Source organism: Prunus persica, chromosome G4 (assembly GCF_000346465.2).
Source record: "Prunus persica cultivar Lovell chromosome G4, Prunus_persica_NCBIv2, whole genome shotgun sequence".
Lineage (NCBI taxonomy): Eukaryota > Viridiplantae > Streptophyta > Magnoliopsida > Rosales > Rosaceae > Prunus > Prunus persica.
In genome coordinates this window covers 7265164-7292047 of record NC_034012.1, presented here as the reverse complement: position 1 = coordinate 7292047, position 26884 = coordinate 7265164, and the positions used below count along the sequence as shown (strand labels likewise).

At 35.5% G+C, this 26884-nt stretch overlaps 3 protein-coding genes across 3 annotated transcripts in view; all 3 read left to right on the top strand.

Annotated features, from left to right (window-relative positions):
• LOC18781433 (glyceraldehyde-3-phosphate dehydrogenase GAPCP1, chloroplastic) lies at positions 845-5548 on the top strand. The gene is made up of 14 exons (XM_007214656.2): positions 845-1151; positions 1614-1708; positions 1806-1873; positions 1954-1992; positions 2479-2579; positions 3097-3209; positions 3360-3459; positions 3543-3689; positions 3816-3876; positions 3987-4084; positions 4226-4368; positions 4455-4538; positions 4940-5029; positions 5151-5548. The coding sequence occupies exons 1-14, from the start codon at positions 1056-1058 to the stop codon at positions 5200-5202; spliced, it is 1287 nt and encodes a 428-aa protein (XP_007214718.1). The 5' UTR covers positions 845-1055; the 3' UTR covers positions 5203-5548.
• Positions 13953-15686, top strand: LOC18779953 (probable inactive leucine-rich repeat receptor kinase XIAO). Its single transcript, XM_020563213.1, has one exon. It carries the CDS (start codon positions 14160-14162, stop codon positions 15600-15602), a length of 1443 nt encoding a protein of 480 aa, XP_020418802.1. The 5' UTR covers positions 13953-14159; the 3' UTR covers positions 15603-15686.
• LOC18778688 (receptor-like protein 12) overlaps positions 15603-26884 on the top strand; it is a gene marked incomplete at its 5' end in the record, with an annotated part of 18245 nt that continues 6963 nt past the window's right edge. The window contains one exon of the mRNA XM_020561744.1: positions 15603-17014. Coding sequence (XP_020417333.1) covers positions 15603-17014 — 1412 coding nt within the window. The remainder of the gene's footprint in view (positions 17015-26884) is intronic.

The following is a 26884-nucleotide window of genomic DNA, read 5'->3' as shown; positions in this document are numbered from 1 at the left end:
TCTTAATTGGTGGCTAGGATCCCTACCCGACCCATGGCCAGATGCAAAAGTTTTTCTAATTATTTTTTCTGCTTTTTGCGTTGAGTGAATGACTCCAAGAAAAAATAACAGTTTTTATAATATTTATTTATTTTTAGTGACCTTTTATTTTCTTTTTGTTTTTAATTGCAAGAGACAAACTTACTGTCCTGATCAAACGGCATAAGCCACGCTTTCAACTATTGTTACATTAAGCACACACTTATTTAAAGGATCAACAATTTTATTTATTTATTTTTATCTTGAGAATGTAAATATAAAATTAAGACCTCTTTAAAACAAAATATTAGAAAAGAAAAAATTCATGTAACTTTCTCCAATAGTAGAAAACCAACAGCTAACTTTCTGCAATTGTAGAGAAATGCAAGCAACAGCTGGGGCCAGGGCATAGGAGACAAAGGAAGAATGGACCGGGAACGTGGACCGGCCGTCTGTAGGACCGGCTAGAAAATCATAAAAAAGAAAAATCCCAAAAAAGCCCACACGGGTCCGACGTGGCTTTCGAGGATCTACGATACCTTTTCTCCGCTCTCCACGTCACGACAAACTCACCTACGTGATTTACACAGCTCATAATCCTCTCCTTCCACTCTCATCACAACACTTACTCTATTCACATCTCAACCGTTTCTTTTTCGGACCCTTAAAAATCAACGGTTGAAAATGGCCAAGATTTCTGGCGAGTCGCAGACGAGTGCGCCCCCATAAAGAACATGAAGAGGGAGAAGGAGAGAGAGAGAGAGAGAGAGAGAGAGAGAGAGGGAGTTTTCAGGGGAAGCCCATAAGAACCTCCGCAGGGTTTTTACTTTATTTATTTTCGTGATTTTTTTCTAAAAAAGTTTAATATTAAAAAAAGAAAGCTAAAAACACATTTGGTTTCTGGTGGGCTGTTCGTAGTCTCCAAAAGCTGCATAAAAGCTTTTCGTTTTTAGGGTTTTCCATTCCATCTGCTTCAGACGAAGAGAGAGTGAGCAAGAGAGAGAAAGAGAGCTCTGGGTCTGTTGAATCACTAAAAAATGGCGGCTTCTTCTCTACTCAGATCTACAGCCTCAGCTCCGTTGATCGAAGCCTCGCGTGCTGAGCTCGCGGCCTCGTCCTCCGCTTCTTTCAAGGTCTGTTTTTTACTTGACTCTGCTCCCATGGCTGATCACCCAACTTTTTCGAAACGGTCTCGTAGTCTTCCAAACATTTGGGAATTTGGTTGTGTTTTGAAAACAGAGGAATGAAAAATGAGGTCTTGAATAAATTATGTTTTGTTTTTTTTAAGCTTACATTTCTTTGGCTTTTTGTTTATGATTACTGTTGATTTGTACCAGTTTCTTTTGCAAATTTTAAGGCTTTAAATTTCGGCTCGTAGTTCATTTTCTGTATGCTAGAATTGTTTCTTTTATGTAAAGAACAGTTTTTGATATTTTATTTAGTGATTTAGTTGAGTTTTCTTAGCTTTAAAAAGGTTTGAATTTTTTTTTTCAGTTTTTTTATGAGTGGAAAATACCACAACTCACTAAAACAATGAATAACAAATACACTTTTGTTTCGCTTTTTTTGTTAATTCTCTTTTATCTGTTATTCAGGTGTCAAGCGTTGGATTTGGTCGCAATCTGAACTGCCCAAAGGTGCAATCAAGCATATTTGGCACTTCCATCCCAAGCGGCTCGTCTTCTTTACAGTTGAGCAACCTAGTCTCAGTTTTTAGTTAATTTTTTGGGTTTGCTATTTCAGGCATTGTTATTGTAATTGACTGTGATATATGGTCCATTTTTCAGGATATGTAGCGCCAGGAGTGTCCAACCTATCAAAGCCACAGCCACTGAGCTACCACCCACAATCCAGAGTAAGAACCAAACAAATTTTCAACATCACATTGATTTGTATAGCTCTGAAGCTTACTCTTGATTGTTTTGTTTTGTTTAGGATCAGGGAGTGGTGGGAAGACAAAGGTTGGGATCAATGGTAAGTTGATTTAAGTTGTGCTTTCTCTTGCTTGTCAGTGGGCATGGATGATGTTTTTCTTTGTTTAGTTTAAGCTTGTTTTCTTAAATGTTAAGTTGTTTGTCTATTATGTCAGTATTACTGCTATTCTTCCCATGACCCCCTTTCATTGTTTTTGGATGCTCGTTAACTAAATAACTGCTACTCTTAGTACTGCTTGATATATCAATGCCCAACTCTCTATTTTGAATCTTAAGTTTATTTGTCTATGATTTCAATATTACTGCTGTTCTTCCTATTAGCCCCTTTCATTGTTTTTGGATGCTTGAAAATCGTATAGCTCTTACTCTTTGTATATTGCTCGATATAGCAGTACCTGACTTTTTATATTTTACTAATGCTTAGCTTGTCTTTTTGAAAGGATGATTTTCTGATGACTTATTCGCTTTAGAAAATGAATTTATAGTTGGTATATGATGACAACATATAAGTACTGAATTCATGCAGGTTTTGGTCGGATTGGAAGGTTGGTTCTCCGAGTAGCAACCTCTAGAGATGATATAGAAGTGGTTGCGGTCAATGATCCTTTAGTTGATGCTAAGTACATGGTAAGGAATAAGGATGATGTTTATTTACAATTTGCTAATATCCTGAGATAATTACGTAGCCACCAGAGCCATACCTGCACTACATGTTCTTTACGTTTCAAGATTAGAGTGGTATTGATTAGATATTGTCATCCTTGTCTGGGTATATGGAAGCATTCATTCTGCTTCTAATTCAATTTTCGATATGTTTTTTTGGTACTTAATGGATCAGAGCCATATTGTAGAAAGTGTTGCACATAAATTAAGTGAGTGCTTCATTGAATATATGTGAATGGTTTAATTGCACCGTTTATCTCACTGTTAGTATCGACGTGATTGAACTTGAATATTTAAAATTGTGGATATCTTTGTTTGCTTTGGTTATATTCATGCGTGTAACAAACTTAAAAAATTAATGATTAGTTTCTTGGATATTCATTCTGCTCCTGTCCTCTAATCAGTATTGAAGTTAATTAATGCAGGCAAGAATGCTTGTATGTTCTCCTTTATTCTTATCTTCTTGTATTTTTATCTGCAGGCTTACATGTTTAAGTATGACTCCACGCATGGAGTATTCGACGGATCAATTAGTGTTGTTGATGATTCCACCTTGGAAATAAATGGGAAGACGATTAAAGTTGTGAGCAAAAGGTATTGTACTAGTGATTTTCAATAGCAATCTAAATAGCTGTTTTATGTTTTGTAGCATGTTCTGTAGAGAACATTATGAACACCATAAGTTGGTTTTTTAATTGACAACAGTATCTGTATTTTGGGATTTAACTTCTGAACCTTATCCAGAGATCCTGCGGAGATCCCTTGGGGTGATTATGGCGTTGAGTATGTTGTTGAATCTTCTGGGATTTTTACAACAGTTGAGAAGGCTTCATTACATAAAAAGGTTAATTGCTTTGAGTCAATTTCTTGCATTACATTGCTCGTTACTGTCACACCAAGTTGACCTTTGATTGATTTGCTTTGCAGGGTGGTGCAAAGAAAGTGGTAATATCAGCTCCATCAGCAGATGCACCCATGTTTGTGGTAGGAGTAAATGAGCGTACATACAAGCCAAATATGGACATCGTTTCTAATGCAAGCTGTACTACCAACTGCCTTGCTCCTCTTGCCAAGGTTTGATTGCATCCTGACCAAATAGTCTGTTTTATAGTTCTATTATTTCAGCTTTCTTCCTGCGTTAGCACTTTTAGCAAGCAACTGCCTCTTGTTATATATTGCCTCATTAAATTTATTGTGCAGGTGATTCATGAGGAATTTGGTATTCTTGAAGGTTTGATGACAACTGTGCATGCAACTACAGGTTTCCTCTCTCTCTCTCTCTCTCTCTCTCTCTCTCTCTAGAACACGTGCATGTGCACATTGTTTATCACACATTATGGGGTAAACTTATTGACAGTTTTACTTGATCAGCAACACAGAAGACAGTTGATGGCCCTTCGATGAAGGATTGGAGAGGGGGCCGAGGAGCTGGACAGAATATCATCCCAAGTTCAACTGGTGCTGCAAAGGTACCTTCCCTGAAAATAGATTAGGGACACTTTTCTAAGTTATTTTATTTATTATTTAATCGGTATTTACTCATGATTGATTTACATATTTATTTTATGGGTCTAATGGTACCATATTTGATTTGTTCCCTGGAATTGTAGGCTGTTGGAAAAGTTCTACCAGAACTGAATGGAAAGCTTACTGGTATGGCCTTCCGTGTCCCAACTCCTAATGTATCTGTGGTGGACTTAACTTGTCGACTTGAGAAGACTTCTTCTTATGAGGATGTCAAAGCAGCCATCAGGTATGCATTCTGCGTGTTGTGTATAGTGTATACCTTTATGTTTCCCCCTTTCGATAACTCAATCACCTTTGATATCTTATATGAAGGTATGCTGCTGATGGGCCACTTAGAGGCATCCTTGGTTACACTGAAGAAGATGTAGTCTCCAATGATTTTGTTGGTGACTCAAGGTAGGTTTCTTTTTTCTCCTTTCTCCAAGCTTTTTTTCAACATAAAAGCCAATAGTAGCATGAATCTTATAGGTCAAATTGAGTAATTAAAAGAAAAATCATCTTATCATCTTTGGAGGTTATTTTCTTATATGATTTTTTTGGTCAACTGGCATATATGTGCTGTCATTTTTGGCTGATATGAAAGATTTAAGATACTTTTATACTCATTACACAAATTAGGCTGACTTTGTTCTGGAAGGGAAAGTTGTCTTAGTAAGGGTCGAACCATTATTTCTTCCATGCAATTTCACCAGTTAACAATGATTTTATGAATTATGATTAAAAATGCGTGATCTTTTTCTGAATTGATTTATTCATGCATGAAGGGCTTATCTTTAAATCATTCCTTCAATTTCCAGGTCCAGTATATTTGATGCCAAGGCTGGGTTAGCACTTAGTTCTTCCTTCGTTAAGCTTGTTTCGTGGTACGACAATGAGTGGGGATACAGGTAAAGAATCCATCTTTTACACTTGCATATTCACACATTCGGCACTTGGCACGCACTAATGCAAAGTTTGTTGGTTCTATTTGGTTGTGTATGACCAATTGTGCTTTCATTTTTGGTACAGCAACCGAGTTTTGGACCTCATAGAGCACATGGCATTGGTGGCAGCATCATGAGTCTTGGTCGCCGAGTGTCACCACAATTTTAGAGCTTGCTGTTGCTACGAGTTTGGTTGAAGAGTAGTTATACAAATCCCTTTTTTATCAACGTTGAGATTTAGTCGTCACATAATTCTATGTGAAAATAATGGAAATTCGATTTGCATGAGCTCTCAGCTTGTTTGGGCCAATGCATCTATTTGTACTGCATTATAATATACAGCTCCGTTGAAGGAGCTTTCTCCTTGAGCTCTGCCCAAGAAGCCTTAGCTTGAATGGCATTGGAAACAAATGTTAAACAGGAAGAAGGGTAATTATGTTTTCTTGCGCATTTAAAAATGAAATAAATTGCTCTTGGTAACAATTTGTAACTGATTTTTTTTTTTTTTTTTTCCCTTATCAGTGATTATAAGTTTTCCCAAAAACTTATATTAAGGGGAAAAAGATGAAAATTTCTTTATTTGTATCCCAAAAACTTTTAATAGGCATGGTGGCATTATTAGTTTCCAAAAAAATATAGTCAGTGGGTAGTGGCTGATTTTCTAGTAGTGCCGATACATTTAAATTTTCAGTTGACATATATAAAATGCCCATCTTGCAATTGAAACCCAATTGCATCATGGAAGAGAAAACTTGATTTAAAAAAGAAACTTAGCAGAGGATAACAATACAGAGGCATGGAAACAAAGTCATTTCGAATGGATTTTTGTTCCTTTTGGTCCCTCGAAATAATAAAACCTAAATATGCTGGTGACGTGGTGAACAAACATGAATGATAATGAATCTCTCTCCTTTGCAGCAGATTATAATTTTAGTGTTTCCATGAGCTAAAAGACTTGGTAAGAAATAATTTTAGTGTTTTATTTATTCCAGTTAAATAAAGAATCTACAACATATTAGTTTTGGGGTTTTATCATATCATCCAAGGGTTCCATGTGCTAAAAAACTTTATAAAAAATGCATACATGGTTTAGACCCGTTGGCAAGGGTAGTGAGCCCTTCAAGTCACCCTCTCGTAAATTAGATTAGTTTAGAATAATTAGACTATCGTTTGTATTTTTTTTTAAAAAAACGTAGTAAAAAGAACTTCTAAACTGAATGTAAACCATAATTCAATTAACTGGAATATGAACACAAAAGCTCTAAGTTACAGTTTATAATGAAAGCAAACCTTCTGCTGGACCTCAACTAAAAAACATGTGAAGAAATCCTACGGAACAAAAAGGAAGCAATTTGATATAATTCGGATAAAGTGCTGACACATTCGGTCCAGAACCATGACATAATCGACATTCGGGAAATCATCGAAACTCGATTCGGAAATAGGGTTTGGCAGAGAAATCTTCAAGGAACGTAATTCGTAATTTGAATAGCCTCAGGAAGACTTGGAATCTCACTGAAATCTGTTGTAATCTCTCAAGAAACCTATGAAGAAATTTGAGTAATGTGTGAAAAAGTTTGTGTTCTTGCACAAGCTTTGATCCCTCTTTATATACTGCATATCGATCGTACCACTTTCCTATTTCAATTTGAGTGAGTGAATCAAATCCTATTTCAATTTCCTGTTTTGAACTCCTTGCGGGACTAGGATTGCATTGGGCCACTTTCCTGTTTAAGAACACTTTCCCTATCTATCTATTTAAAAAAGAAAGTCACAAACTAGGCTGCCATAAATTCAAGACCAAACAAGAAGACGAAACAAGAACTCATGGCAACCTTTGAAAGCTCATCATTTTGCTGATATTCCTTCTCTGAACACGTATCTTAAGAAAATTAATGATCATTTTTTCTAATCAGCTATGTTCAAACTTCAAATCACAATGGCCCTTGCGTTCGTCACCAAAACTGTGCTCATGTTTGCAAGACTGAAGGTTTCAGCAGCGGCCATTGCCGAGGGCTTCTTCTACTTCGAAGGTGTATTTGCACAAAGCAATGTTAATTGGTTCACGGTACTGGAATTGTATATTGCTCAGAATCATTTGAATGGTACTATTCCACTCTATTTGCAACGTGCAAAACATGATAGTCCTTTCTCTGAGAAGCACCAAGTTATCAGGAGAATTTCCTTAAGCATGAAATTTGACTATAGATGTTGCATACAACAATCTCTCAGGTAAACAATTAAGTTTTGGTTCTTCTATTTTCATCGCAAATAGTTCTTGAGATTTGTGAAATTATCACATTTCGTCTTTAATATATTTTTGTGTGACATTAATGATCTTTAAGGATACTCTCTATTGGATACATATGTATAGAAGTTGGGTATAATAAGTGGTGCAAGACTAAACACATGCACACATACTAAGACTTATATATAGACTATTGACCATTCAAAATAAAACTCAAAAAAGAAAGAAAAAAGTATATAGTCGATGGATGTAAGTCGTTGTCCAGGGAAGGAGCCACTGGATGAGAGTAGGCTTTGGCCACAATGGTCGTAATTGATGCGGAAAAAAAAAATCAAAAATTGTGAGACTCTTGATTAATATATAGGCCAATTAGTCTAAGAGTGTATGAGCTTTTATGTGTTTAAACTCGTCACGTTATATATGAAGACTAGACTAAAAAACTCCTATCTCACGTTGTTTGAAAATTAAGATGGAACAACATTTGATGTAAACACCATTTGGGATTTGGCATTTGATTTATTTTTTCTACTACATGTTTCACTTACCATTAAAAAATGAAATAAAAAACTTAAAACCCGTTTGTGTCGAAATAAGAGTGAATATTTGGGCATAATATAGTAACATTGTGGCACCAATTACGCGTACCTGATTGGACTTGCAACCTTGCAAAATGGGTTGAGGACTTAGACCGTTTATTTTGGGTTTGATTTTTACACGCGCTATCGCAGCCTTGTATGCAACCACTCTCTCTCTCTAGTGGTCCGGGCCATTTGTCTGGCACTGCCACGTTGTTTGTAATTTGAAGGTGGGCCAGCAGCACAGATAGTAATGTCCATTGATATGGTGAAAGTGAAGAAGATGTATTAATTCTCAAAGTTATCGGTCACCAAAGATTTATTTTTGGATATTCAAGATTTTCACATCTAAAAAAAATACATAGCCCAGTGGATATAAATTTTTATCCAAGAAAGGAGTCACGTTGATTGATATATAGGAGCTTTTGTGTGCTTACATTTGTCACATTATATATGGAGACTAGACTAGAAAACCTCCTATCTCACGTTGTTTGAAATTTCAAAGTAGGACAACATTTGATATAATAACACCATTTGGCATTTGGCATTTGATTTAATTTTTCTACTACATGTTTCACGTACCTTTAAAAAATGAAAATAAAAATGAAAACCCATTTGTGTCGAAATAACATAAATAAAAGGGAACATTTGGGCAGCATCATGAGTATTAAAGAAAACATTGTGGGTCTGTCAAGGAGAAATAAAGAACATAATCATGCAGAAGTAAGAAGCCAGCCAACCATGTATTTGTGGACCAACAATAACTTTCTCCGAAATCAAATTACAATTTGAACAGCCAAAAGGTTGAGTACAGTTTAGTCGAGTACAGTTTACACGTGCATGACTGGACTAGCAAACTTGCAAAATGGGTTGAGGAGACCTGGAATTGCAATAAAAAGTAGCTCCTTTTTTAAGGAAATTTTGATTTGAACTTAAACAAGTTCTTGAATTCAGTACACTTGGGTAACTATCTGATCGCTAATAGATACTATCAGACCATGAATAACTTATTAGATCGCTAATAGATACTATAGAGACTCTCAAAGGCTCCGCTGCATATGTATTAATTCTCAAATATTCCCGTCACCAAAGACTTATTTGGCCATAATCGCATAATGAGTATTAAAGAAAACATTGTGGCTCTGTCAGGTTTGATGCATAATACGATTTCAACCATAAAAAAAGTGGTAAAGCGATTTCTGATTCTTGCATTGTAACTTGTGGAAATTGTGCCAGGTTTCATGCAAAAGTAAGAAGCCAGCCATGCATTTGGGGACCAACAATCATCACTTTCTCCGAAATGGAATTAGAATTTGAGCAGCCTAAAAAGTAGACTACTACGTTCTTTGTAATTTCAAGGTGGGCCAGCACAGATAGTAATGTCAATTGACATAGACATCATATAGTGCGGAGACAGGGAGGGAACCATGGCCAAACTGAACAATTATTTCTCCAAAATGGACTTACAATTTGTGCAGGAAACAAAAAGTAGAGAATCTGAAGATAAAAATCATTTTCAGGGTGTAAATACAAACCGTTTGGCATTACGTTTTTCTTTTTCTTCTACTTAAGCATTTATAATGGGCTCATTAAATCACATTCTTAAACAAATTTTAGAGAGGAATTGGAAAAATATAACTTCAAACATACTCCCTAACCACCTCCTAAAATATAGAGACCTCTAGAAACTCCTAAATTTGAGGAGAGAGAAAAGAATCCTAATGGCTCCCTATACATTAATAATCAATATTTTTGATTAATATATATATATATATATATATATTAGTCTCAATCCATTTAGGGTCCCATACTAATTTTTTTTTAAAAGATCCAAACCATCTATTTTCTAAGTCTACATTCATAGATCATCATTGCAAACAATTAGACAATTGGAAATCGTTTCGACCTCCAATTGTGTCATACAAAATCAATGAACATGGTGCTTCAAGAAAGTATTAAAATTTCAATATATCAATTGAGTGGTAAAATGATATCGGATTCAAGTGATTTTTTTTGTAAAGGTGATCTTTGAATGAATATCTACAAAATAGACGGTTTGGATGAGTGAAATACAATACAAAGTAGGGCCTACAAAGGTATTCCTCAAATAATCATGTATAAAAGTTGAGTATATAAAGTGGTGCAAGACTAAACACATTACACATACCAAGACTTATATATAGACTATTGACCTTAAAAGATATATATGTACTAGCTGCAAACCATGAATAACAACATTCCATTCAAAACAAAACAAGAAAAATAAAAAGAAAAAAGAAACCACAAATAACTTATATGTTTGTTAATGGATGCTATAGAGACCCTCAAAGTCTCCGCTGCATATGTATTAATTCTCAAACCTACCAGTCACCAAGGAGTTATATTTAGATATCCAAGATTTTCACATCTAAAAGATTATATAGCCTAGTGGCTGTAAGTCGTTAGCCACTGGATGAGAGCAGGCTTTGGCACCATGCACAAACCAAAAATTGTGAGACTCTTGATTGATATATATATATAAGAGCTTTTATGTGCTTAAACTTGTCACGTTATATATGAGGACAACATTTATCTCATGTTGTTAAAAATTTTAGGGTGAGACAACATTTGATGTAATAACACAATTTGACATTTGGCATTTGATTTAATTTTTCTTCTACACATTGTGGCTCTATCAAGGAGAAATAAAGAATATAATCACGCAGAATTAAGAAGCCAGCCAACCATGCATTTGGGGACCAACAATTACTTTCTCCGAAATCGAATTACAATTTGGACAGCCAAAAAAGTTGAGTACGGTCTAGTCAAGAAAACGTACTAATTACATGTGCATGATTGGATTTGCAAACTTGCAAAATGGGCCGTTGATTATGGACTTGCAAACTCCCCTAGGACGCTCTAGAGAAAACCTTAGAGAATTTTTTCACTTACCATTAAAAAATGAAAAAATGTTGTAAAATAACTGGGATATGTGCGAATATTGAGCTGCACGTAAAGTAGATGAGACACAGTATTTAACGAGGTTCGGCTATGCCTACGTCCCCGGAGAGCAGCAGTAGTAACTTTTCCACTATGTAAAATAATAGGGCTACAACTTTAGTGTTTACAATAAGTATGGCTCACTCAATTTTCTCTCTTGGAGAATTTCTCTCTTGCTCTCTTTCCTCTCAACTCACTCACCCTCTTTCTTCCTTCTCTTCCTTTCTTCTTTCCTCACTCATTCTTCTCTTCATTTTGGTGTGTCTTACAAGTGAATGAGCAAGCCTATTTATAGGCAAAGTAAAAGGCTTCTAATGGAGACATAATGATTTCTCCCCAACATTATAATTTCATCCTTTGACTAATTATCCCACTTCTAATGGAGACATAAGAAAAAGAGAATATGGGGATCCGAAAAGATATTGGGATCCTGAAAAACTGTAGCCATATTTCCTTCTATAGATATTGCCTTTGCAAAACTTGATTGGAGCAACTGCGTTTCAACTTAACTTCCTTCATTTTCTGAAACTTTAGTTTTCTTAAGGCTTTCTTCGAAACCTTCTTAAAAATGACTTCCTCTTCCTCCTGCCCAAATTATTTCAATTTAAATGATACTCCCACAACAACCAGTGACGCCCAAGTTTGGCGTCCATCCTTTGTATCCAAAAATCGTCATCTCACAGTTAATGATTCTGTGATGATGAATGATGCTACTGCTGTCATAGTAGCTAGGAATTGCATTACTCCAATGGATGAAATGTTGTTGACAGGGAGATCAGAGGAAGAGGCTATTGATGACTCAATGGCCTTTAGTATTCAGAGTGCTGTTTCTGTTTCTAACATGGCTGATCGTTTGCGTGTCAGAGCAAACGAGGTTGAGAGGTTAGCTACTGAAAATTTGTCTCTCCAAAGAATGCTTCATGAGTCTCAACAGGAGGTTGAGAAACTTAAAGGAGAGAATAATGCCTTGTTGAAACTGGTGAGTTCATACTCTGTTGATACACTGAGAAGGCTAGACATGCTGCAGGTCTCCAATGAAAGAATTCTGGGAGACCATGAGAGACTCATGGCTAAGCTTAAGAGGCGTCTCCTCTTCCTTCAGAGGCTTCCGGAACATAATGTATTTTTATAGATTTTACAGGGCCTGCACCTTAATTGCAGGAAAAAATCTATCTGTTGTATGTTCCTGTTATAATAATTGCGCACATTCTTAAACTTGCACCTGTGGTTTTTACGTCTTTTCAAAATGACGGTTTGGAACCTTGTGCCTTATAGGTTCAAATAACCACATCGACTCTCCCAAATTTCATATTTCAACGTATGGAACTTTTGGCCTGGGCTAAACGCAAAACTCAGAGTTTATTCACCCTTTTCAAATGGACATGAAATATGAATTGAGTAAAAGCTACGATAATATCGCAATATAGTAGTGAAGAGCATTAACTACTATATACCCACAACCTCAAATTCGGGATTTCTCATATATTTGAATCCATGTGCTTCTGGCACAGATATATCAAAATATGTGGGGAGCCTCAATTCATCATTTGAGATTTATATTGATATTATCCATTTCACGGTGTATTCTTAACAACCGGAATTCACAAAATATATTTCTTCCTTGAGGTGTCGATTATAACAGAATCGAACTTTATTAAATTCATCATTCTCTTATGCCAAAGAAATATGTGGCGTACCACAATTCGCAATAATACCTCAAGGGTTGTCCATTTAATTGTTGGAACTTCAAGTTCTCAACACTGTTAAATTTTGAACCTCAAGCCAAAATTACATATTCTCATGGTATGGACATTTTTACAATTTTATGTACATATTTTTAGACTTCAAGCCCTTATATAATTGTCCATATCTTGAGGAACTTCTGGCATCTCATTTAATTGCTCATTCATGAGTTTAAGGAACTGCAGGTTCCCTTTTGAATAGTGACAGTTTACCCAAAATGGTAAATATTTATGCATACATCACTATTCATGTATACGGCACTATTCATGTATACAGTACATTTGCCAATACAGTTATTTTCATGTGTACGGCACTATTAACCAATATAATACTGTTACATCATTTAAGGAACCCCAGGTCCTTATTTACATATCAAGAATCAAGGACCCTCAAGTCCGATCACATGTTTACAAATATAGTACTGGAGAGACTGCCAGCTCTCATATCAATATCATCATCAAGGATCTTCAAGTCCTGATGTAGTTGTATGATGAGGATCAAGAAACTTCTGGTTCTGATCTGAGAGCTTCTCGTGCTGATAACGTGTTGTAAAATAACTGGGATATGTGCGAATATTGAGCTGCACGTAAAGTAGATGAGACACAGTATTTAACGAGGTTCGGCTATGCCTACGTCCCCGGAGAGCAGCAGTAGTAACTTTTCCACTATGTAAAATAATAGGGCTACAACTTTAGTGTTTACAATAAGTATGGCTCACTCAATTTTCTCTCTTGGAGAATTTCTCTCTTGCTCTCTTTCCTCTCAACTCACTCACCCTCTTTCTTCCTTCTCTTCCTTTCTTTCTTTCCTCACTCATTCTTCTCTTCATTTTGGTGTGTCTTACAAGTGAATGAGCAAGCCTATTTATAGGCAAAGTAAAAGGCTTCTAATGGAGACATAATGATTTCTCCCCAACATTATAATTTCATCTTTTGACTAATTATCCCACTTCTAACACCATCATTCCTTCTTTTGACTTCCATACTCAACACCATCATTTTTCTTCCATCATTTCTCTTTATGTGGTCTTCACCAATATTATTTACAACAAAAAAAAATTGTGGCGCTAGAGAGAATATTTGGGCATAACATGATTCGAGTATTAATGAAAACATTGTGACACTAATTCCATGTACCTGATTGGACTTGCAACCTTGCAAAATGGGTTGAGGACTTGGACCGTTGATTATGGGCTTGATTTTTACACGCGCTATCACAGGCTTGTATGCAACTGCCACGTTGTTTGTAATTTGAAGGTGGGCCAGCAGCACAGATAGTGAAAGTGAAGAGAGAGAACCGTTTGAGCAGCAAACAAAAAGTAGAAAATCTGAAGATAAATATTCAGTTTCAGGGTCTAAATACAAACCCTTTGGCATTACATTTTTCTTTTTTCTTCTACATCTACTTACCACAATAAATTTAATTCAGGACCTGGACCGTTGATTTTGGGTTTCATTTTTACACGCGCTAGCAAGCAGCCTTGTATAAATCGAGTCCACTTCTTGTGTGCTCATCTTCATCAAATTCAGAAAACTTGATTCCAAAAACAATGAAAATCCATCACCTCATCAATATTTCTCACTATTTCCTCCTTTCGTTGTGCTTATTGGGTATTGGACTTGCAACCAGTACTGCTGTGAAGGCGAAATCAATATGCATTGAGGAAGAGAGGAAAGCACTTGCGAGCTTCAAACAAGATCTTACTGATCCCTCTGGTAGGCTTTCTTCTTGGGTGGGTCATGATTGCTGCAACTGGGAAGGGATTTCATGCAACAACCGCACCGGTCATGTTTCCCAAATGGATCTCCGCAATCCACATCCATATGTCTGGTGGAATGATGAAGAGTGGGACGAGTTGGCTTATAACAAGTCTTGCTTGGGGGGTAAGATAAATCCTTCTTTGCTTAGCTTGAAACACTTGCATTACCTGGACTTAAGTTGGAATAATTTTGAAGGGATCCACATTCCTAACTTCTTTGGAGAGCTTAAAACTCTGAGGTATCTCAATATCTCCTCTGCACAGTTTGCGGGAGAGATTCCCCCTTCTCTTGGTAATTTGTCAAACTTGAACTATCTTGATGCCGGTTGGTATTCATCTCTTTCTTCCAAAAACTTAAATTGGCTTTCTCATCTCTCTTCCCTAAAATACCTCAATCTCAATGGAGTGGATCTTCATGGCAACACAAATTGGCTGCATATTGTTAACATGCTTCCTTCCTTACTGGAGTTACACTTATCTGATTGTGGATTAGTAAGCCATTCACTATCTCTACAGAGGATTAACTTCACCTCACTTTCGGTCCTTGATCTTTCAGCTAATGATTTCAATACTTCTTCATTTCCTAGCTGGATTTTCAATCTTACTAGCCTCAAAAGACTTGATCTAAACAGCAATTCTTTCGATGCTCATTTTCTAGATGAACTTGGAAACCTCAAATCTCTTGAATACCTAGATTTATCTTCTTCGGGGCTCAAAGATAGTGGAGTTCCCAGAGTCCTTGGAAACTTATGCAAGCTAAAGACATTAAATCTTGAGTGGAACAATTTTAGTGGTGGGGGGATTGAAGAGTTTTGGGGGAGTTTGTCAAATTGTCCAAATAATACACTAGTATTAGAGTCACTAGATTTGTCTAGTTGCGGGTTGGAAGGCCAATTGCCGGCCTCCTTAGGAATGTTAAAAAGTTTGCAGTATTTGTACCTCTATGATAATCAAATGAACGGGTCCATTCCACAAAGTCTGGGACAACTCTCAGAGCTAATTGACCTCGCACTGTATGGAAAGTCTTGGGAAGGCAATATAACGGAAGCCCATTTCATTAATCTCACCAACTTGAAATGGCTTTCAATAGGCCCCAATTTAGATGACATAGAGAAGCCCATGTCCCTCGTTTTCAACGTGTCTTATGATTGGGTTCCTCCTTTCAAGCTCCACCAAATTGTTATTATCAACTGCAACGTGGGTCCTCGTTTTGGTGTATGGCTTCAATATTAGACTGAACTGGCATATGTCCTTCTTAATAGAACTGGAATATCAGATTCTATACCAGAGGAATGGTTGTTGAAGCTATCTTCCCAACTCGTAAACTTGGATTTATCTTACAACCAATTCCGAGGAAGGCTTTCATCCAATCAATTGATAAGATTTCCAAAGTTAGATACAATAAGTTTGGATCATAATCAATTTAAGGGCCCACTCCCACTTTGGTCCACTAATGCCACCTTCCTTAATCTCGAAAGCAATTTATTTTCCGGGCCAATCCCCTCCAATTTTGACAAGCTCATGCCCAAATTGAAAGAAATGTATCTTTCGGAGAATCATTTGAATGGTACAATTCCACCTTCTATTTGCAACATGCAAGACCTGAGACTCATTTCCCTGAGGAGCAATCATTTTTCTGGAGAATTCCCTCATGCATGGAGTTCAGAGAGCCATATACAGATTGTAGATGTTGCCTACAACAATCTCTTTGGTAATATTCCCACTTCAATGGGAGTATTAACTTCTCTTGTAATATTGAAGCTCAACAACAACAATTTTGGCGGTAAGATTCCCGATTCTTTGCACAATTGCTCTGTTTTGAAAAGTATCGATCTTGGAGACAACAAATTATCTGGGAGCATACCTCCATGGATAGGAGGATCAAATGTATCCATGTTGTACATGCTACGATTGCGATCCAACTTTTTTACTGGGCAAATTCCCATACAATTGTGCAATCTTGGCAACCTTCACATCCTCGACCTTAGCCACAACAACTTTTCAGGTGCTATTCCTAAATGTTTCAATCATTTGACTTCTCTCATCAATGTTAGTTATGGGACATCCGAATATGTCGATGAGGAGCCAACCATGCTGACATTAAAAGGACAAGAACTCGTGTATAACACCACTCTGATGTTGGTAAAGAGCATTGATCTTTCATCAAATTTTTTGGAAGGTGAAATCCCCCAAGAGATATGTAGCCTCACTTTATTGGGTACCTTGAACTTGTCAAGGAATCAGTTGACTAGTAACATCCCCTCAATTGTTGGAAGTATGCATATGCTCGAAACTCTTGATCTCTCACACAACCATCTTTCAGGACATATTCCTCAAAGCCTTGCTTCCTTAACATTTTTGTCCCACTTGAATTTGTCTTATAACAACTTGGTGGGAAGAATTCCTTTGGGCAGCCAACTTCAAACACTCAGTGATTCCTCCATTTATATGGACAATCCATCACTGTGTGGGGTTCCTCTTCCAAAGTGTCCGGGTGATGACACTTTCACTGCTACAAATGCAAAACATAGTAATGAAGATGGAAATGATAATGGAGCATTGTGGTTCTATGTCAGCATGATCCTTGGCTTTATTGTTGGCTTTTGGGGTGTTTGTGGCACATTACTCCTGAAGAAATCATGGAGGTATGCTTATTTTCGATTTTTTGACAACACCAAAGATAAGGTAACACTAGCAATTGCCTTGAAAGTGGCTCGTTTGCAAAAAAAGTTTCATCATGTTTAGTAGTGTATTTTAATTTGACCCAATAAAACGATGTAATGCATTCTATACACATATTTATTTTTCTTGAGAAAATTTGGATTAAATACCAATTTGGTTTTTTATTTTGACAAAATGATAGTCTATCAATCATTTTTGACAAAGTGGACCTTACAAGAATGTCCCTCAAATAAGCGTGTTTATAATTAAACGGTATACCAGTCAAAAGCCCATATATTTATAATTGGTCACAAGCTCACCAACAAACCACTACTATTAGCAACCGCCCTGGGTCACCCACCACATTCGCTAATTGGTTACAAGCTCACCAACAAAGCCCATATATGTCTTTCTTGGTGTCCAGTAGGAGCACGTCCTGCTAATTATCTAGTTATCGCACCTTAATTAGTTTGAATTAGTCCTGGATTAGCTCGTATATTGAACCTCACATATTTTTCAAATACAACAACCTCTCAGACAAACAATAATAATTATGTTTTGGGTCTGCTATATGTTAGCATGGCACCTTATTTGTGAACAAGTTACGGTTTGATAACATAAGGAGTATATATAAGCGAAGGCTAGCAATTGCAATAAAAAAAGCTCCTTTTCAAAATAGCAATTGTGCCGAAATAGCATAAATAAAAGGGAATATTTGGGCATAATATAGTAGCAGCATCATGAGTATTAAAGAAAACATTGTGGCTTTGTCAAGGAGAAATAAAGAATATAATCATGCGTAAGGAAGAAGCCAGCCAACTAGGGGTGGGCACTTAAACCGGCGAACCTGAAATCTGAGTCGAACAGCACCGAACCAAACTGGAAAAAAACCGAATTGACCAAAAAGTCAATAACCGGTCAAAAACCGAACCGGACCGGTTTCTGATCCAGTTCCATGTCTTCAGAAACCGGACCAGGCCGAACCAAACTGAACCGGTCAAATTAAAAAAATATATAAATTCAATATATATATATATTTTTAATGCTATATTTTTAATTTCACTAAAAAAAAAAATATTTATCCAAGTTCAATTTCAAAATCTCTCTCTTTTCTAACTTTAATATTTATTTTTTATATGAAATTGAATAAATTGTTAATTTTCAAGTAAAAAAAAATATATATTTCAGTTGAGAATTGTATTAAAAAAATAATTTTAAAAAATAATTTTTATAATCCGGTTCAAAACCGAACCGAAATCGGTTCAAACTGAACCAGACAGTTTTTGAAATTTAAAAAAAAAAACTAAACCGAACCAAATAGAATGAATAGTACCGGATCGGTTCTAATTTGAGGCAAAAACCAGTCCAAACCGAATCGTGCCCACCCCTACAGCCAACCATGCATTTGGAGACCATTTCTCCGAAATCGAATTACAATTTGAACAGCCAAAAGGTTGAGTACAGTTTACACGTGCATGATTGGACTTGGAAACTTGCAAAATGGGTTGAGAAGACCTGGACCTGGAAACTTGTGTAACCTCAATCCCTTTCTATCAAAGAAACGGTGACAAGGAAATATGGCAATAGAAACACGAATGAATTGTTGGAGTATTTTGTGAGACAATATTCTAGTTTTTATAAACTTTATTTATCTTTTTATTTGTCTTATTTTATGACTTAAATTTGGTATTTATTTGCATGAAGTTATTTATTAATTTTTAGCAAATAACACTGTTTTTAGAACAAATATTCCTTAAACACTTATCACCTGGTATACCTACCATGCATGCAAGTTGTTGTGCCGGGTAGGATCGAAAAAATTTCCTTTCGGCAACAACAGAGAGCCAAAATTTTCTCCGTCTGTCATAATTAAAGGTCTTGTGGTATGGAGCTTTTGTGTCCTTGTATTCTGCCACGTTATGGTGATATTAACAGCATCAAGAAAATGCATTTAACTCCATCTACTAATTGGACTTGCAAACTTGCAAAATGGGTTGAGGACCGTTTATTTTGGGTTTGATTTTCACATGACCTTAATGAGACTCAAAGCTTAATTTAGTCTAGCTTTTTATTGGGATTCATTTGAACCCTGGTTTGAATTTGTTGACACCGCTTACGTTGGTATTGCCTTACCTACTGCCGTGCTCATAGGGTTTCTGTGTTCTGCCTTATCTACTGTTGTACTCACAGGCTTTCTGTGTTATGCTATGTGCCCTATTTTTTAGGATTTGCTCTTGTTTTTATGCTGCGAACTTTGCTTTAGTTTGTCACTTGTTTCACTCGTGGTTGACGAAAAGACCTTCTCTACAATTGGTGCTTCTCAAGTATGGTGTTTTGTGACTAGCTTGTCAAGTTGGGCGTGCAAAATATCTTTGCCCCAACTTGAGGGGGAGTGTTGGTGAGTCCACGGGTGGGCACAACACACAAGTCACCAGAAAAGTTGGCTCTGATGCCAAGTCAAACAATATGGGTATAATATTTTTCAAGTTGTATTTCATTCTCCAAAAAAGGTATTTATAGTACAAGGATGTAACCCTAGTGGAGTCAAACTAGGAAACAAGATAAAAACCTAATTACACAATATCTATACAAAAAGGAAAGAAATATAATCCTAACAAACTAGGAAATAAATATCCTAATTAAGCTAGGATCTCGCTAACATAAAATATTAATAAAAACTAAAATAATATAATTAAATAATGTATTTACTTGTTTAATTAAAAAAATATAAAAAGAAAAAGGATTTGGGGACAACATCATTAATCATCCATGATATCGTTGCTGAACCCTTAATTTAAGAAAAGAAAAAGATATCATCATGAGTTAATTTCTTTCCACCACTCACTCACCATATATAATAAGTAGTGAGAAGCTTGGCATTGGCTAGCATTTGCCCAACTAACCACTTTCTCCGAAATGGAATTACAATTTAAGCAGCCAAAAAGTAGACTATAGTTTAGTCAAGAAAATGCATATAATTCCATGTACCTGATTGGACTTGCAAACTTGCAATATGAAATAGGAACATGTGGAGTTCCGGCTGAACGCTCAAGTAACTCAAATTCATCCCGAATATAAAAACAACACCTAAACACAAGCATATATAATCCAAAATTTTAAATTATATATGCTTACATTTGGGCATCTTGAAGTTGAAATGGACAAATTGTAAGATGTTCTTCAATTTTGTTTCAATATTCGCTATTGGGAAATTGAGATTTGCTAAGAACCCATCATGGAAGGAAATACTAGTACTAATACATGAGAAGTTTTTTTTTTAAAAAAAATAAAATAAAAATTATACAAACGATATTAGGCAAGGGAGATTCAAACACATAATGACAGTTAATGTCAATACATATAAAAGTGTACGGGGGCATGAATTGTAAATATATATATGAATGTGCACCAGTTGAGTTGAGGTGCCACTGCTATTATACTGCTAATATATACGATATACATTCGATTTTTACAGAGTCTGTGTTTTAATCATTTGTTTCAAATGCGACTTGACTGACTCATTGTAAATTCAAAGAGACAATATAAAAGTTAATAAAATATATGCTAAATAAACATTACAATGAATTCCTTCTTCTTTCTTTTCTCCGAGACCATGTCCATTAATATATGCTTCAGTCTCCTAGTCTTTGTCAAACTTCACGGTACAGAATATCTTCCGACGTCTATTATTTGAATTTGTTTAACAACCGACTCACTGCAAAACTTGCATTGCAATTGAAAATTCCAAGAAATCTGATTTTGGATTAAAGTCATAATTAATTTCATGGCCCATTCCCACTTTGGTCCAGTAACAATGAGATCCGCCTTGAGGTCCAAACCACTTCTTTTTTCTGTTTGGCCAATTCCGTTGAATTTGGACCAACAAGTTCCACAATTTGTGGCATTATATATTGCGGAGAATCATTCAAATGGTACTATTCTAGTCTATTTGCAATGTGCAAAACTTGATAGTCCTTTCTCTGAGAAACACCGAGTTATCAGGAGAATTTTCTCAAGCATGAAATCTCACTATAGATGTTGCATACAACAACCTCTCAGGTAAACAATAATAATTAAGTTTTGGTTCTTCTATTTTTATCGCAAATGGTTATTGAGGTTTTGCGAAATTATCACTTTTCATGCTTAATGTGTTTTTGTGTGACATTAATAGTCCTTAAAGTTACTCTCTATCGGATACATATGTATAGAAGTTGAGCATATTAAGTGGTGAAAGACTAAACACATGTACACGTACCAAGACATATATAGACTATTGACCTTAAAGATATATATATATATATATATATATATATATATATATATATATATACTAGCTAGAAACCATGAATTACAACAACCCATTCAAAACAAAAAGAAAAAAGAAACAACAAATAACTTATCTGATTGCTAATGGATGCGATGGAGACCCTCAAAGTCTTCGCTGCAAATGTATTAATTATCAAAGCTACCGGTCATCAAAGATTTATATTTAGATATCCAAGATTTTCACATCTAAAAAAGTATATAACCTAGTGGATATAAATTCTTGTCCAAGTAAGGAGCCAAAAGGTTGAGTACAGTTCAGTCGAATACAGTTTACATGTGCATGAATGAATGGACTTGTAAATTTGCAAAATGGGTTGAGGACACCTGGACCTGGAATCTTGTGTATCTCAATCCCATTCTACTACCGTGTCAATCCATGTGTGTCCAACGGGGCATTATAAAGTCATCTTTAATTAGCCATAATATTAACATCGATGACAATGATAGTGATGAGGACTCAAGAAAATGCATTAACTCCATCTACTGACTGGACTTGCAAACTTGCAAAATGGGTTGAGGACTTGGACCGTTGATTTTGGGTTTGACTTTTACACACGCTAGGAGACCTGGACCTGGAATCTTGTGTATCATCAATCTCTTTCTATCAAAGAAACGGTGACAAGAAAATATGTTAATAGAAACAAGAATGAATTGTTGGAGTATTTTGTGAGACAATATTCTAGTTTTCTCTAAACTCAACAATATTCTAGTTTTTATAAACTTTATTTATCTTTTTATTTTTATTATTTTATGACTTAAATTTGGTATTTATTTGCATGAAGTTATTTATTAAATTGTAGCAAATAACACTGTTTTTAGAGCAAATATTCCTTTAACAGAAGACTACTGGTTCTTCTAAATATCTTCCAAAGTCGATTTCCTTTTGAATTTGTTTTACAACCGACTCACTGCAAAACTTCCGTTTTAATTGAAATTTCCAAATACTCTGATTTTGGATTAAACTCCCCTAGGACGCTCTAGAGAAAACCTTAGAGAGCGCTAGAGAGAATTTTTTATATACCGCTTTTTAAAACCACAAAAGAACAAACTTAAACTCATAACCCAAATACACAATTATTTGCGTAAAAAAAATAGTGATGTTTTGATGCATTTACCAAGTGTTCACGTATAGTTTGGTCGGAAAGTTAATTAGTTTCGATAGCAAATTGTCTTGAACAGTACTCATAGCAACCATTAAAAACCATTGGCCATGAAAGGCAATAATTTTACATATAGATTTCAATTATTCATGATATCAAAATCTCATGCATGCCTATATGTGACCAAGATGGTGCATTGAGGCCCATTCCCACTTTTGAATATATAAGGAATATATAGTGAAATGTGAAAATAGAGGCACCTTATTTGTGAACAAGTTATGGTTTGACAACGTAAGTAATATATAAGGGAAGGCTGGCAATTGCAATAAAAAGTGGCTCCTTTTCGAAGGAAATTTTGATTTGAACAGAAATAAGTTCTTGAATTCACTGCACTTGGGTAACTATTAAATTTATGTACCATGTGATGTTTTTTTTATTTTCCCTGTATTGTAATTTAAAAAAAGTAACTATTTCATTTCACTATTTCTTCTATTTTTATCGCAAATGGTTGCTGAAGTTCGTGAAACTATCATCTTGTGTCCCTTTTTTTTGGGTAACATTAATGGTCCATAAGGTTACTCACTATCGGATACATGTATAGAAGTTGAGTATATTAAGTGGTGTAAGACTAAACACATGTACACAGACCAAGACTTATATATAGACCATTGACCTTTAAGATATATGTGTGTACTAGCTAGAAACCATGAATAACAACAACCCATTCAAAACAAAATAAGAAAAACAAAAAGAAAATAGAAATCACAAATAATTTATCCGATCGCTAATAAATACTATGAAAACCCTCAAAGTTACCAGTCACCAAAGACTTATATTTGGATATCTAATATTTCCACATCTAAAAGAGCGTATAGCCCAGTGGATATAAGTCGTTGTCCAAAGATGGAGCCACTGGATGAGAGTAGACTTTGGCACCATGCACAAAACCAAAAATTGTGAGACTCTTGATTGATATATAGGAGCTTTTATGTGCTTACATTTGTCACGTTATATATAGAGACTAGACTAGAGAACCCCCTATCTCACGTTGTTTGAAATTTCAAAGTGGAACAACATTTGATGTAATAACACCATTTGGCATTTGGCATTTGATTTAATTTTTCTACTACATGTTTCACGTACCTTTAAAAAATGAAAATAAAACTGAAAACCCATTTGTGTCGAAATAACATAAACAAAAGGGAACATTTAGGCAGCATCATGAGTATTAAAGAAAACATTGTGGGTCTGTCAAGGAGAAATAAAGAACATAATCATGCAGAAGTAAGAAGCCAGCCAACCTTGTATTTGTGGACCAACAATAACTTTCTCCGAAATCAAATTACAATTTGAACAGCCAAAAGGTTGAGTACAGTTTAGTCGAGTACAGTTTACACGTGCATAACTGGACTAGCAAACTTGCAAAATGGGTTGAGGAGACCTGGACCTGGAATCTTGTGTATCCTCAATCCCATTCTACTATTGTGTCCAACGGGGCATTATAAAGTCATCTTTAATTAGCCATAATATTAACATCGATGACAATGATAGTGATGAGGACTTAAGAAAATGCATTTAACTCCATCTACTGATTGGACTTGCAAACTTGCAAAATGGGTTGAGGACTTGGACCATTGATTTTGGGTTTGATTTTTACACGCGCTAGGAATTGCAATAAAAAGTGGCTCCTTTTCGAAGGAAATTTTGATTTGAACATAAACAAGTTCTTGAATTCAGTACACTTGGGTAACTATCAGATCGCTAATAGATACTATCAGATCATGAATAACAATAACTCATTCAAAACAAAAAAAGAAAAAAAAAAGAAAAAAAATCACAAATAACTTATCAGATCGCTAATAGATACTATAGAGACTCTCAAAGCCTCCGCTGCATATGTATTAATTCTCAAATATTCCCGTCACCAAAGACTTATTTGATGCATAATACGATTTCAACCATAAAAAAAGTGGTAAAGCGATTTCTGATTCTTCCATTGTAACTTGTGGAAATTGTGCCAGGTTTCATGCAAAAGTAAGAAGCCAGCCATGCATTTGGGGACCAACAATCATCACTTTCTCCGAAATGGAATTAGAATTTGAGCAGCCTAAAAAGTAGACTACTACGTTCTTTGTAATTTCAAGGTGGGCCAGCACAGATAGTAATGTCAATTGACATAGACATCATATAGTGCGGAGACAGGGAGGGAACCATGGCCAAACTGAACAATTATTTCTCCAAAATGGACTTACAATTTGTGCAGGAAACAAAAAGTAGAGAATCTGAAGATAAAAATCATTTTCAGGGTGTAAATACAAACCGTTTGGCATTACGTTTTTCTTTTTCTTCTACTTAAGCATTTATAATGGGCTCATTAAATCACATTCTTAAACAAATTTTAGAGAGGAATTGGAAAAATATAACTTCAAACATACTCCCTAACCACCTCCTAAAATATAGAAACCTCTAGAAACTCCTAAATTTGAGGAGAGAGAAAAGAATCCTAATGGCTCCCTATACATTAATAATCAATATTTTTGATTAATATATATATATATATATATATATTAGTCTCAATCCATTTAGTGTCCCATACTAATTTTTTTTTAAAAGATCTAAACTATCTATTTTCTAAGTCTACATTCATAGATCATCATTGCAAACAATTAGACAATTGGAAATCGTTTCGACCTCCAATTGTGTCATACAAAATCAATGAACATGGTGCTTCAAGAAAGTATTAAAATTTCAATATATCAATTGAGTGGTAAAATGATATCGGATTCAAGTGATTTTTTTTGTAAAGGTGATCTTTGAATGAATATCTACAAAATAGACGGTTTGGATGAGTGAAATACAATACAAAGTAGGGCCTACAAAGGTATTCCTCAAATAATCATGTATAAAAGTTGAGTATATAAAGTGGTGCAAGACTAAACACATTACACATACCAAGACTTATATATAGACTATTGACCTTAAAAGATATATATGTACTAGCTGCAAACCATGAATAACAACATTCCATTCAAAACAAAACAAGAAAAATAAAAAGAAAAAAGAAACCACAAATAACTTATATGTTTGTTAATGGATGCTATAGAGACCCTCAAAGTCTCCGCTGCATATGTATTAATTCTCAAACCTACCAGTCACCAAGGAGTTATATTTAGATATCCAAGATTTTCACATCTAAAAGATTATATAGCCTAGTGGCTGTAAGTCGTTAGCCACTGGATGAGAGCAGGCTTTGGCACCATGCACAAACCAAAAATTGTGAGACTCTTGATTGATATATATATATAAGAGCTTTTATGTGCTTAAACTTGTCACGTTATATATGAGGACAACATTTATCTCATGTTGTTAAAAATTTTAGGGTGAGACAACATTTGATGTAATAACACAATTTGACATTTGGCATTTGATTTAATTTTTCTTCTACACATTGTGGCTCTATCAAGGAGAAATAAAGAATATAATCACGCAGAATTAAGAAGCCAGCCAACCATGCATTTGGGGACCAACAATTACTTTCTCCGAAATCGAATTACAATTTGGACAGCCAAAAAAGTTGAGTACGGTCTAGTCAAGAAAACGTACTAATTACATGTGCATGATTGGATTTGCAAACTTGCAAAATGGGCCGTTGATTATGGACTTGCAAACTCCCCTAGGACGCTCTAGAGAAAACCTTAGAGAATTTTTTCACTTACCATTAAAAAATGAAAAAATATTGTAAAATAACTGGGATATGTACGAATATTGAGCTGCACGTAAAGTAGATGAGACACAGTATTTAACGAGGTTCGGCTATGCCTACGTCCCCGGAGAGCAGCAGTAGTAACTTTTCCACTGTGTAAAATAATAGGGCTACAACTTTAGTGTTTACAATAAGTATGGCTCACTCAATTTTCTCTCTTGGAGAATTTCTCTCTTGCTCTCTTTCCTCTCAACTCACTCACCCTCTTTCTTCCTTCTCTTCCTTTCTTTCTTTCCTCACTCATTCTTCTCTTCATTTTGGTGTGTCTTACAAGTGAATGAGCAAGCCTATTTATAGGCAAAGTAAAAGGCTTCTAATGGAGACATAATGATTTCTCCCCAACATTATAATTTCATCTTTTGACTAATTATCCCACTTCTAACACCATCATTCCTTCTTTTGACTTCCATACTCAACACCATCATTTTTCTTCCATCATTTCTCTTTATGTGGTCTTCACCAATATTATTTACAACACTCCCCCTTGGAGACCACAAATGACATGTCGGTTGCATCATTAAAGATTTGCTTGGAGAAAACCCAATGAGGTAGAAAACTGATGGAATGAAGAAGATTACAGTAATCAGTGCAGCATAGTTCTGGATGCTCCCCCTGATGAATATCTCCCCCTGATGTCTTCATGAACCAGTGACGCCCAAGTTTGG